Here is a 13897-nt window from a genome sequence, read left to right as displayed (position 1 = left end):
GTTGTGGAGTCTATTATTTGGCAGGGCTGGCTGCCCTGGAGAACACCTGGCAATTCCATCTCTGGGCGCAATCCCCTGGGAGACTCTCCCATTCAGTTCAGGGGTGCTTGTGCAGTAGACCTTCCCAGGGTTGGGTCCCATGCCTTTGTAAGCCAGGGCAAGCAGGTTTTGAGCTTTGATCCTCCCTTGCAATTGGGTTGGCCCTTTTGCCAGAAGATCTACCCGTTCCAGTTCAAACTTTAGTCATAGACAATTCACAGGGAATTTCGTTTCCTGTGAAACTTAGGGCATGGACCCATCTCTACTAGGGAGAAGCATCATTATGATTTATTAAATTTTTATACTGCCCTTCATCCGAAGATCCCAGGGTGGTTTAGAATATAGTGGTATCTCTGGTTGCGAACAGGATCCGTTCCGGAGGGCCGTTCGCAACATGAAAGGAATGCAACCCGCAGTGGCGCACCTGCACACACGCGGGTTGCGATTCGCCGCTCCTGCGCATGCGTGGGACGTCAATTGCACGTCTGCGCATGCGCGAGCGGCAGAACCTGGAAGTAACCCTTTCCGGTACTTCTGGGTTGCAGCGGGACGCAACCTGAAAAAACGTAACATGAAGCAAACGTAACATGAGGTATGACTGTATAAAAATACATACCATAAAGGTAAAGGACCCCTGACAGTTAAGTCCAGCCGCGGACGACTCTGGGGTTGCGGCGCTCATCTCGCTTTACAGGCCGAGGGAGCCGGTGTTTGTCCGCAGGCAGTTTTTCCAGGTCATGTGGCCAGCATGACTAAGCCGCTTCTGGCAAACCAGAGCAGCGCACGGAAATGCCGTTTACCTTCCCACCGGAGTGGTACCTATTTATCTACTTGCACTTTGACGTGCTTTCGAACTGCTAGGTTGGCAGGAGTTGGGACCGAACAACAGGAGCTCACCCCGTTGCGGGGATTCAAACTGCCGACCTTCTGATCGGCAAACCCTAGGCTCAATGGTTTAGACCACAGTGCCACCTGCATCCCAATACATACCATACCATACATACATACATACATACATACATACATACATACCATAGTAACCAACAAAAACCACAACCCAGAAGGCCAGAAGGTCAGAAGGCCATGTTTAATTAGCCAAAGGCCTGGGAGAAGAGGGATGTTTTTGCCTGGCAACTATAGATCTGTAGTGATGGTGCCAGGTGAATCTCCCTGAGTCTCAAGACAGTGGTTTCAGAGCATCGGACAACCCCAAACAACTTGATTCCCCGACGCGTGTGAAAAATAACCATCTCAGAGTAGTTCTGAGCCAAACACGCGTTCCCTGAGAAGGGAGGAGGGAAAGCAAATGGCTCACGTTCTGTCAGGGGCCTTTGGGTTCCTACGGAAAATGACGGAGGGTGGCAGATGATCTCATCTGGGGGCCAGAAACTAAAATGACAAATGGTACTCAGATCAGAAGCACCACGCTGAGCCACCAGATCTTTTCTCCAGACAGCCTGCCGGGAAGTGAAGCAGGGAGCGAGCGAAGGAGGACATTAGATCCAGAGAACAGGCAGGGCGCTTTGTTGTACTCACGTGGATGAGGGCCCGAGGGCCCCATTCCCTGTTGGGCAGCCATCTGGGGGCCGGATGCTGGTGATGCGTGGGCCAGAGACAAACGTGCATTGGGCAATGAATGCAAATTTAACCTTGATATACTTAGTTATGTTTTCAGTGACAGCAGCTCATCAGCTGAAGAGGAAGCACTGGAAAACTAGTCTAGGTTTGACATTATCCCGGTGGTCAGTGGCATAGCGTGGGTTGCCAGTGCAGTCTAGGTTTGACATTATCCCAGTGGTCAGTGGCATAGCGAGGGTTGCCAGTGCCCGGGGCTTTGTGGAGGGGATGGTGGGAGGGAGGGAAAGAGAGGGAGCACTGCCTCAGGGTGTGTCACCCAGGAGACCAAAACCACAGAGATCATAAAAGAAGAGTCATTCCATTGTCTGGAGAGGCTGCTTCCTGGTTTGCAACAGACCCCGGTGGCGGAAGCTTGCAGTTGTATTGAGGCAGCACCAGGTGTGGAAATTTTGCACCCCTAACAATTTTGTGCCTCTAGGGAAACCTCCAAGCATGATCTGAGTGCAAGAGCAACTCTCCCTCTCCTGAAGTTTCCATCAGCTGGTATTCAGAAGCATCACTACTTACATCATCACAACCATTAGCCATCCATAAATTTCTCCAGTCCTTTTTTTACAGCCGTCCATGTTGGTGGCCATGACAGTTTCCTGTGGGAGGGAGTTCCACAGTTTAACTCTGTGCTGTGTGAAGAAGGACTTTCTTCCTCTGTCCCGAATCTCCCAACAGTCAGCTTCAGTGGATGTCTGCAAGTACTAGTCTTATGAGAATAATAAATAATAATAATAATAATAATAATAATAATAATAATAATAATAATATATTTTTATTTATACCCCGCCCTTCCCGGTTCAGAAAACCAGGCTCAGGGCGGCTAACAACAAATTTAAAACACTCAATTGATGCAACCAAAACAGCATAAAATACAGTATAAACGTGAATAACAATAAATTCAGAATTCAAAAATCAATTTAGGGGGGAAATCCATCCAATAAACATTAGATGATCACCAGGGCTAGCTGGCTAAATTAGTCCTGTTTGGACCAGCGAGGAGACCAGGGGAGAATTAGCTGTGGGATCCCAGAGCAGGTAATCTTCATAAAAAGAGAAGATCTTTCTTTCTTTCTTTCTTTCTTTCTTTCTTTCTTTCTTTCTTTCTTTCTTTCTGTTTCATAAGATGTATACACCTATTAATTGTAAAGAAAAAAAAAGTGCCAGCGGTTTACAAAAAGATAAAACAGCAAAACCGGGAAAAATTCAAAACCATTCTTTAAAACATACTGAAACAAGATTGAAATTATTCCAACTTTCTAAGCATGTGGGTAGACGTGTCTAAACAAGACGTTTTTATCAGGTGCCAAAGAGACTCCAGTAGGAAAGCACGTAGTTTATCTCAATAGGCCAGGAGTTCCAAAGCTAAACGCTCTGTCCTGAATCTTCCAACATTCCGCGTCCTTGGATGCCTATAAATTCTAGACTTATGACAGGGGGAGAAATTCCTTTCTCCACCCATGCCATGCCGAATATTATAAACTCTTATTATGTCATCTATTGGCGGGAAGGTGAATGGCGTTTCCATGCACTCTGGATTCCATCACGGGGTCCTGTTGTGGCAGAAGCAGTTTAGTCCTGCTGGCCACATAAATAATAATAATAATAATAATAATATTTTATTTATATCCCGCCCTCCCCAGCTGAAGCCGGGCTCAGAGTGGCTAACAACAGTAAAATAATAAAGGTAAAGGTAAAGGGACCCCTGACCATTAGGTCCAGTCGTGGCCGACTCTGGGGTTGCGGTGCTCATCTCGCTTTACTGGCCGAGGGAGCCGGCGTACAGCTTCCGGGTCATGTGGCCAGCAGGACTAAGCCACTTCTGGCGAACCAGAACAGTGCACGGAAACGCCGTTTACCTTCCCGCCGGAGCGGTACCTATTTATCTACTTGCACTCTGACATGCTTTCAAATTCGAACTGCCGACCTACTGATCGGCAAGCCCTAGGCTCTGTGGTTTAACCCACAGTGCCACCCGCATCCCTATGAAAAATAATAAAGCATTCTAAAATCAATTCAGCATAAAATCAGTTCAAATAAAATTAATGGCAACCACTGGGCTAGAGTTCTGTGAAGAATTACCAAAGGAGGGAGTCAGGCTGTGCCTTGGCCAAAGGCCTGGTGGAGCAGCTCTGTCTTGCAGGCCCTGTGGAAAGATGTCAAGTCCTGCAGGGCCCTAGTCTCTTGTGACAGAGCGTTCCACCAGATTGGGGCCATGGCCGAAAAGGCCCTGGCTCTGGTTGAGACCAGCCTAACCTCCCTGTGGCCTGGGACCTCTAATAAGTTTTTGGAGCCAGAAAGCTGTCTGTGGACAAACGCCGGCTCCCTCGGCCTGAAAACCAAGATGAGCGCTGCACCGCCTAGTCAAATTCGACTGGACTTAACCATCCAGGGGGTCCTTTACAATTTAACCCTTTTACCTCTAGCATCCCAAGATTCTGCAAACTGCTTTTGCCCACAAATGAAGGCCTTCCTATAAAACCACACTTTTAATTTCATGATTTCCCTTCCTCCAATTACATGAAATCCAAAATGAAATAAAATAAGGTTCACTACCTTCTTGCCTCTACTACCCAAACGGGACTGGCAGGTTGTGTAACTTAAAAGGGTGTGGATCTCCTACTTCCCCGTGATTCACTTTGCTCCAACAGAAGCTCCACCTGGGTGTTGCCTAACCTTTCCCTAAATTGTGGCTCATCCCTGGGCCGAGGGCCAGAGAAGACACCCGCGATTCTTGGCAACTCCCAAAAAAGGGAAGAGAAGTTCTTCATTGCGCCGGAGAACGCCAAGGCAGTCACAGGCCGACCGTGGAAGTTGTCAGAAGCAAGGAGGAAGCCATGGCTGAACATCTCTCGGAAGAGCAAATCGCTGAGTTCAAGGAGGCCTTCCTGATCTTCGACAAAGATGGAGATGGTGCCATCACCACAAACGAGTTGGGCACCGTCATGAGGTCTCTTGGGCAAAACCCAACAGAAGCCGAGCTCAAGGAAATGATCGATAAGCTGGACGCTGATGGGAACGGAACTGTAGACTTCCCAGAGTTCCTGTCCTTGATGGCCAGGAAGATCCAGAACTCCGATGGAGAGGAAGAAATCCGGAACGCCTTTCGGGTCTTCGACAAGGATGGGAACGGCTACGTCAGCGCTGCGGAGCTGCGCCATATCATGACCAAGCTAGGTGAGAAGTTGACGGACGAAGAGGTGGAGGACATGATCAAGGAGGCTGACGTGGACGGAGATGGGCAGGTGAACTACGAGGAATTCCTGCGGATCATGTCCGGCAAGTGAAGACCGCTCCTGAGGGACTTGGGTCTGCGTACCTGAGGACAGTGGGACTTCCAGCTATTTCAGTAGACATGTCTTCTTCTCCTCTGCATGGTCTGGGTGAGGTGGTTTGGCTTAGTGGCTGATCAAATATGATTAAACAGATAATGAGCGGTGGAGTGTTAATTTGATGGAAGAATCCGGAGTTCCAATGCACTTTTTCCTTTCGCTTTCTCTGTGGCTCAGAGGGATTTGTGGCGCGGCAAATGGGATCACGTTGCATTCTTACTACAAAATGAATTGAGAGGAGGTGGCTAACCACAGTCTAGAACGGAGCCAACAGATGGAAGGTAGATTATGATCTACTGGGTGGACTGTAGAAGATTGGGGAGGGGGCAACCCAGCCAGATGGGACGGGTACAAATAATATAATGAATATTTCTGACGCCTGATAGTGTAACATCAGCAAGTGAAAATAAATTGTGCCATGGCTGGTCTTGTTTTAATTGCTCAACCTCGTCTGCAGAATGCAAGTATTATTAATTGGTTGCTTTTGATCTGTTCTATCCCCCCCCCCCAATTCCAACACTGCTAACCAATATTAAGAGTTTGGGGCCAGATTAACTGATGTGTCGTATGTCAAATACAGATTTGCACTTGTAGAATGCAGGTCATTCTGGTGTACGATTCGTGGGTGTGGCTCCGCCCCTGAACCACCATTTTGCGCCAGGCTCTGATAGGTGCACCTTGGAGTTTTTGTTAAAAAACCCCCAAAAGAATTCTGATGCCCTTGCTTCCTGTTTCTGTGAAATGGGCACAGCAATGACTTGGAAAGTTCCGTAGGAAAGTGTTCTTACAAATGGGGAGTACCAGTGTCAGGAGCTGAGGGTTTCGTAAAACTCTTTTATTCCCCCTCCCCAAGCAGAGTAATGTAATGAGTTAAATTTTAATTGCTTAAATGAATGAATAAATAAATTTCCCTGCGTGGGAAGGGATGGAAGGTTGGCAGTTGGCTTTTGAGTTCAGCTCCCAACTTTTCTGTCATGCTCTAAAGGGACCAAGAAACAGAGCTCAGAGTAGGTATTTGTGGACAGATGGGATTCCTCAAGAAGAAAGAGAGGAGGTGTCTTTATGGCCGCCGTTCCTCTGACTTCTCTGGTCTGCAGGGTTTGAACAGCCAACGAAAACATCAGGTTCAGCGAGGCTATAAAAAGAGCGTGGTGACATGTATTCAGATGAAATACAATAGAAGGGCTGTGCTATTTATAGTGGCTTCCAAGCCTGTCGGCTTTTGTCCTTTGCGGTCTGCGCTGAACTCTGACGGCATCAGATATTAAACGCTCGTTTGCTTGCTCAAGGAAGAATAAAAGGGAAAGGAAAGAAGGAGTGCGTCACACGGACATGTTTTCCAAGTATACATTGAAAACGCTGGTGATAAAGATCGCCGACACTGGCTCCCAACCCACAAGTGAGGGGTGGGAAGTGAGTAAACCAGATTGGCTGAAATCTGGATTCTGCTCTGACCGTGTTTCCAGGGCCCCCCAAATTCCTTGGAAACTTAGCAGACAGAGAGTCATCATCACTCAGATGTCCCTTTTGATACATCGTTGTAGGAGAATCACAGAATTGTAGTCCAAGCCTCTGCAGGAATACAGTGGTACCTCGGGTTACAGACGCTTCAGGTTATAGACGCTTCAGGTTATAGACTCGGCTAACCCAGAAATAGTACCTCGGGTTAAGAACTTTGCTTCAGGTTGAGAACAGCAGGAGGCCCCATTAGCTAAAGTGATGCTTCAGGTTAAGAACAGTTTCAGGTTAAGAACGGACCTCCGGAACGAATTAAGTTCTTAACCCGAGGTACCACTGTAATAATAATAATAATAATAATAATAATAATAATAATAATATTTATTTATACCCCGCCCTCCCCAGCCAAGGCCGGGCTCAGGGCGGCTAACAAGCAATAATAAAAACAAGTTAAATGAATACAATTTAAAAACAACATTAAAATACAACATTAAAATATTGAAACATTAAAGTATTAAAATGCAGCCTCATCACAGGAGGAGAAAGGAAAAAGAAAGAGAGGGAGGGAATCAAATTGGCTCCAAGCCAAAGGCCAGGCGGAACAACTCTGTCTTACAGCTCCTGCGGAAAGAAATCAGATCCTGCAGGGCCCTGGTCTCATGAGACAGAGCGTTCCACCAGGCTGGAGCCATCACTGAGAAGGCCCTGGCTCTGGTTGAAGTTAATCTAACTTCCTTAGGGCCTGGGACCACTAGGGTGTTGCTATTTATGGACCTTGAGGCTCTCCGTGGGGCATACCGGGAGAGGCGGTCCCGTAGGTACGAGGGTCCTAGGCCGTGAGGCAGCTGTCCGAAATGTGCATCGAAGCTGTAACCTTGGCGTTATCAGCACCATGCTCTAACCAGCCTGGGTAGCCCAGCTGGTTTGAGTGCAGTGCTATTAATGCCAAGGTTGCAGGTAAAAACTCCTTATAGGACAACTGCATATTCCTGCATTGTAGGGGTTGGACTAGATGACTTCCAGGGACCCTTCCAACTCACAGTTCTATGATTCTATGAACTGAGCTATCCAAGGCGAAGTCCTGGGGGTGTTCAAAGGCAGCTCCAGAGGTTGCACCCTACCAAGGGACCCATTGCCAACACACCCGCCCCAAAGCCCTGACTTTGCTTCTCATTCATGGAATCCATGCTGCCCATTCATGGAATCCATGCAGATTAGTTGGCTGCAATAAGCCAATCAGCACCAGAGGCTCCTCTTCCACTAGCGCCATACAATGTGGATGTCAGCTCACTCAGTTTCAGGGACTGGACTGAGGAGGAGCCATAAGAACATAGGAAGCTGCCTTATCCTGAGTCAGATCATTGCTCCATCTAGCTCAGTATGGCCTACACTGACTGGCAGCAGCTCTCAAGGGTTTCAGGCCGGGTTCCCTGCTACGATACGATACAATAATATTTATTGTCATTGTGCCATACAGAACAACAAAATTGAAAATCTACATCAGACATTCAGAAACCAACAAGCCTGCTATCCCTGCTATCCCAGCCTGGTTAGCCTCCTAAAAACCTCTGATACCCCATAATTAAATACAATATACTCCTATAGGTAAAGGTAAAGGGACCGCTGACCATTAGGTCCAGTCGTGACCGACTCTGGGGTTGCGGCGCTCATCTCGCTTTATTGGCCAAGGGAGCCGGCGTACAGCTTCCGGGTCATGTGGCCAGCATGACAAAGCCGCTTCTGGCGAACCAGAGCAGCGCATGGAAACCTATTTATCTACTTGCACTTTGATGTGCTTTCGAACTGCTAGGTTGGCAGGAGCAGGGACTGAGCAACGGGAGCTCACCCTGTCGCGGCGAACCGCCGACATTTTGATTGGCAAGTCCTAGGCTCTGTGGTTTAACTCACAGCGCCACCCGCGTCGCATTGACTACCTTACACTGTGTTTAAAACCAAAATCGCATTTGGGTAGAAACTGTTTCTCAGGTGGCTAGTCCTGGTCTTTATACCTTCTTCCAGAAGGCAGAAGCTGAAAGAGATCATTTACGGGGTGCGCACTAACCTGCGCTATCTCTGCAGCTTTCTTCTGACACCTGGAAGCATCGATTTGATCCAAGGTGGGAAGAGTGCACCCAATTATTCTCTCCGCAGTCTTCACAACCCTGGACAGCATTGTTTTTTCCCTGACCGTGCAGCTCCCAAACCACACACAGAGACCACAAGTTAATACACTCTCCACAGTACAATGGTAAAATGCCATCAACAGGTCCTTTGAGAGATTGTTTTTCCGGAGGATTCTCAGAAAATATAACCTCTGCTGTGCTCTCTTCATCAGGTCTTTGCTGTTTTCTCCCCAGGTTAGGGAATCTCTCAACTCCATTCCCAGAAATCGAAACACCGAGACCTGTTCCACACACTTCCCCTCAGGATTTGAACCTGGAACCTTTATTGTGCAAGGCAGATGTTCTACAAGTGAGCTATGGCCATAGCTGTCAACTTAGAGATTTGAAAATAAGGGACCAGCAGCCTTGAAAATAAGGGATCAGCAGCCAAAATAGGGGATTTTCAGAGCACAGGTATGTTCAACTTCTGAGCCCCTCCGAGCCAAAGGCAGAAAGCCCAGCCAGCAGCCAAACAAAGCCTCAAGCGGTGGTTCCCACAGCACAGCAACCCGGCAAAGGGGATGCAGCAAGGAAAACCACTGTCACTGGGAAGCGCTGAGCAAAGGCGAGTCCCCAGACAACGCGGCTGATTTGATCGGCATAAGGCATGCAAGCTCCACCCCCCAGTCGTTCTTAGACTCCTTATTGGGTGAGCAACACAGCCAAGCAACACAGTTGGAGCCTCCCTCCTCCCTGGCCGGCAGGGAGGGAGGGAGAGGAGCTGCTTCCTTTGAAACCCGGGAAATTTAAGGGACATCATCAATAAGGGACAGCAGCGGGACACGGCGCTGGGATAAGGGACTTTCCCGCCAAATAAGGGACGGTTGACAGCTATGGCTATGGCCTTTCTGGGCTCTGGATCCAGGTAACTCTCCAGCCATGAAGGCGAACCACCCCTATTCCTTCCGAGAATGGCCCCCTCCTCCTGAACCCCCTCCCAGCCAAACACTCCCGCACAATGTATTGGGAACGAGAGCCAGAAGATTTCATCCCTTTCTGGCTCATCTTTTCCCTTTTCTTTTCCTTAAACCTTCGGAGATCCCCATGGAATGCGTGTTCTTTGCCATTTCGGCGTTCATGTTTTCAGAGCTAAACAAATAACGCCGGCCTCCTCTTTTCGATCTGGATGCCACTGGCGGCCTAAAAAGTCGGGCTCCTCCGGAGAGCCTCTCTTGCCCCAGGGCTGGAAAAACATCAACCCCAAAACAGAAACAGATGCAGAGAAGAGGGGAGGAAAATTGGAGACAGTTCTTTAAGAGAGCAGCTCGTTTCGCCAGGATCATCTGGAGCCATGCTTGCCGTGCAAGGATGCTGACGCAATGGCGCCTTAACCCCCGCGATCTGTGCCTGCTGCGCCTGGTTAATTGCTGCCTGGCATTTGTAGAGTCCGCCTTCGCCGCCAGTATTGTGTCCCTGTCGTAGGAAACCCCCCCCTCAATCATTCAGTTTGTACAAACTTCACACACACACACACACACACTCACACACACACTACATACGCTACGCTTCTGTTAAAATTCATAGAAAATCAACCATACATCGGATCTGCACCATTCCACTTTTATTTTTCTCCATGAAGGAAGGACTACAAAATGGGGAAGGTTTGAGACAGGCCATAATCCCTTGAGCATACCAGCACATACACAGGAGCCCTGCCCAGTTGCTATGCCAACCCTGATGGTCCTAGACAGAAGACCATCAAGATCTCAAGGAACTTGCATATGGGAGTGGATTCAGCAAGGACTGGAACAAAGGACAATGATCAGTTCTTCTCTCTGGGGGCCGGAAACTGCAAACTCCCCTTTGTCACCTGGAAAGTACTCTTGGGGAGGGGGGAAAGGAGGAACCAGCCAGGTGACAGGACATTCAGGTTACCTCCACAACTCCTCCCTCAACCCTCCTTTTTGTGATGTAGTTGTGATGTAGTCTTAGGGGTGTAGTTTGGGGGATTAGTAACTAATAAAAGTTGGGGTCTTCTTTTGTTCTGGGCTTCCATTTTGCTTCATCTTGTTGCGGGTGGGAGTCCTGTCGCGACAGTCTTCAATAAAGGCCAAGCCTACTGGCTGCTGTTTTGCTCCAAGTTATCCTGGTTGGTGTCTATGTTTTTGTCCAAGGGAGCCCTCGGATTTTCCCGTTAACATCCCGACAGATGGAGAGCTTCAGAGCTGTTCTCTGCATCACGGAAGGGGGAAAATCCATCACGCTCCTGATGTTGACGGACTCCGGTTCTTGTCAGCCCTAGACAGCATGGCTGAGGGTCGAAGGGGTGGAGGGAGTTGTGGTCCAACAACTTCGGGGGGGACAAGGACAACAGGTTCCTCACTCCCAGGTGCACATCTTGCCTGGGAGGCCCAACGCGGTAGCTCAGTGGAGCAGTGGAGCAGGAGATTCTTAATCTCAGGGTCGAGGGTTCGAGTCCCATGTTGGGCAAAAGATTCCTGCACTGCCAGGGGTTGGGCTAGATGACCCTTGGGGTCCCCTGCAACTATACAGTTCTAAGATTCTATGATTTTCCATCATCCTTGGTTGTTATAATTTCTTCTTCTTCTTCTTCTTCTTCTTCTTCTTCTTCTTCTTCTTCTTCTTCTTCTTCTTCTTCTTCTTCCTCCTCCTCCTCCTCCTCCTCCTCCTCCTCCTCCTCCTCCCCCTCTTCTTTTTTCAATTTTTTTATTGAGTTTTCCACAATTATAACAAATATGACATAGAAAAAGACAAAAAAAATACCAAAGGGGAAAAAAAATACAATACTAAAAAACAAAACAAAACAACAACAATAAAAAGCAACCTTAATCCCATATCCCTTAAAAGCCCAATTTTATTTACATTGTTAACTGACTTCCCCAAATCCCTCCCTTCCGAATTTCATTGTATCTGCATGTAACAGCTTTCCAATATCATCTTAAACTAAAAATATTTCCTGCTATTCCTCCTCCTCCTCCTCCTCCTCTTCTTCTCCTCAAATCTTCCATTCTTGGGCAAGGTGATTGAGCGAGTGGTTGCTGAACAACTCCAGGCACGCCTGGAAGAAGCGGACCATTTGGATCCCTTCCAGTCGGGATTCAGGCCTCATCATGGGACTGAAACTGCCTTGGTCACACTGGTTGATGATCTCCGGCGGGCTAGGGACAAAGGTGAGAGCTGTTTCCTAGTTCTGCTGGATCTCTCAGCAGCGTTTGATACCATTAACCATAACATCCTTCTGGACCGTCTAGAGGGGCTGGGGGCACTGTCATACAGTGGTTCTGCTCCTTTCTCCTGGACCATCTTCAGAAAGTGGAGGGGGGGGATGAGTGTTCAGACCCCTGGGCTCTCACTTGTGGGGTGCCTCAGGGCTCTGTCCTCTCCCCCATGCTTTTTAACATCTACATGCAGCCGCTGGGAGAGATCATCAGGGGGTTTGGGCTGGGTGTCCATCAATATGCGGATGATACCGAGCTCTACCTCTCTTTTAAATCGGATCCAGTGAAGGTGGTGAAAGTCCTGTGTGAGTGTCTGGAGGCGGTTGGAGGATGGATGGTGGCTAACAGATTGAGGCTGAATCCTGACAAGACAGAAGTACTGTTTTGGGGGGACAGGAGGCGGGCAGGTGTGGAGGACTCCCTGGTCCTGAATGGGGTAACTGTGCCCCTGAAGGACCAGATGCGCAGCCTGGGAGTCATTCTGGACTCACAGCTGTCCATGGAGGCACAGGTCAATTTTGTGTCCAGGGCAGCTGTCTACCAGCTCCATCTGGTATGCAGGATGAGACCCTCCCTGCCCGCGGACTGTCTCGCCAGAGTGGTGCATGCTCTACTTATCTCTCGCTTGGACTACTGCAATGCGCTCTACATGGGGCTACCTTTGAAGGTGACCCGGAAACTACAACTAATCCAGAATGCGGCAGCTAGACTGGTGACTGGGGGCGGCCGCTGAGACCACATAACACCGGTCATGAAAGGCCTACATTGGCTCCCAGTACGTTTCTGAGCACAATTCAAAGTCTTGGTGCTGACCGTTAAAGCCCTAAAAAGCCCAGTATACCTGAAGGAGCATCTCCACCCCCATCATTCAGCTCGGATGCTGAGGTCCAGCTCCAAGGGCCTTTTGGTGGTTCCCTCACTGCAGAAGCCAAGTTACAGAGAACCAGGCAGAGGGCCTTCTCGGTAGTGGCACCCGCCCTGTGGAACGCTCTCCCACCAGATATCAAAGAGAAGAACAACTACCTGACTTTTAGAAGACATCTGGCAGCCCTGTTTAGGGAAGCTTTTAATGTTTAACGGACCACTGTATTTTAATACTTTGTTGGAAGCCACCCAGAGTGGCTGGGGAAACCCGGCCAGATGGGTGGGGTATAAATAATAAATTCTTCCTCCTCCTCCTCCTCCTCTTCTTCTTCTATGTATACCTCACCCTTTTCCCTAGCAGGGACTCAAGCCAGCTCACAAATAAAAAGGTAACAGCTAAAAGCGTAGAAAACAACAACAGCATTATTTTAAAAACTATGCAAGTAGCTTTAATTCTATTAATGTTCACTTTTTACTTATTGTCGTTATTTTCCGTGTTTCCAGCTGTTTCTGTTTCATATGCAAGCTGTAAGATCTATTATTCATCCACCCAATTCATTTTCCCATTTGTTCATTACATTTCTCATATTTTTATGCCACTTTCCATTGTGATTCATTCGTGAATCACGAAGCGGCTCACAAGCAGCGATAACAATAGAACATTGCGAACACAACATAAATCGTATGGAGTGATTAACAAGTTCTCAGTAAAACAATTGCAAATCATCAGCAGAACAATGACGAAAACAACGAAAAGAATAAGCTAAACAGCACAATTACAACAAAAGTCATATTGTAAGGGTCACAAAGTACCACAGCATTCATAATCGATACTAAAAACATACAGATAATTACAATAAAAACAGTGCCAGCACTTTCATGGTATTAAAAGCAGTCAGTTCCCGCAAGACTGTTGGAACAAGCAGGTCTTCTTCACCTGCCAGCAGAAAGATAGCAAGGAGGGAGCCAGTCTGGATTCTCTAGGGAGGGAGTTCCAGAGTTTTCTGGGAGGAGCCATCACTGAGAAGGCCCTGTCTTGCATCCCCACCATCCCCATGTGGTGGACATGCAGAAAAGTCAAAGATTTTTGGAATATTCTTTATGATGAGATAAAAAAAATGTTCAAATTAACATTTTTAAAGAAACCAGAAAGAAACCAGAAGCCTTTCTGTTAGTAATCTTCTTGTTGTTGTTTAGTCGTTTAGTCATGTCCGACTCTTCGTGACCCCCTGGACCA

At 48.0% G+C, this 13897-nt stretch overlaps 1 protein-coding gene across 1 annotated transcript; it reads left to right on the top strand.

The window, feature by feature from the left end:
- The first annotated feature begins 4369 nt into the window (after positions 1-4369).
- On the top strand, positions 4370-5446 carry LOC310743119 (calmodulin-like). Its single transcript, XM_083573242.1, has one exon. The coding sequence runs from the start codon at positions 4503-4505 to the stop codon at positions 4950-4952; it is 450 nt and encodes a 149-aa protein (XP_083429368.1). The 5' UTR covers positions 4370-4502; the 3' UTR covers positions 4953-5446.
- The last annotated feature ends 8451 nt before the right edge of the window (positions 5447-13897 follow it).

Source organism: Podarcis filfolensis, assembly GCF_964270895.1.
Source record: "Podarcis filfolensis genome assembly, chromosome: 10".
In the NCBI taxonomy this organism is placed as follows: domain Eukaryota; kingdom Metazoa; phylum Chordata; class Lepidosauria; order Squamata; family Lacertidae; genus Podarcis; species Podarcis filfolensis.
Note: the sequence above shows the minus strand (reverse complement) of the source record. Positions and strands in the feature narration are given on the sequence as shown.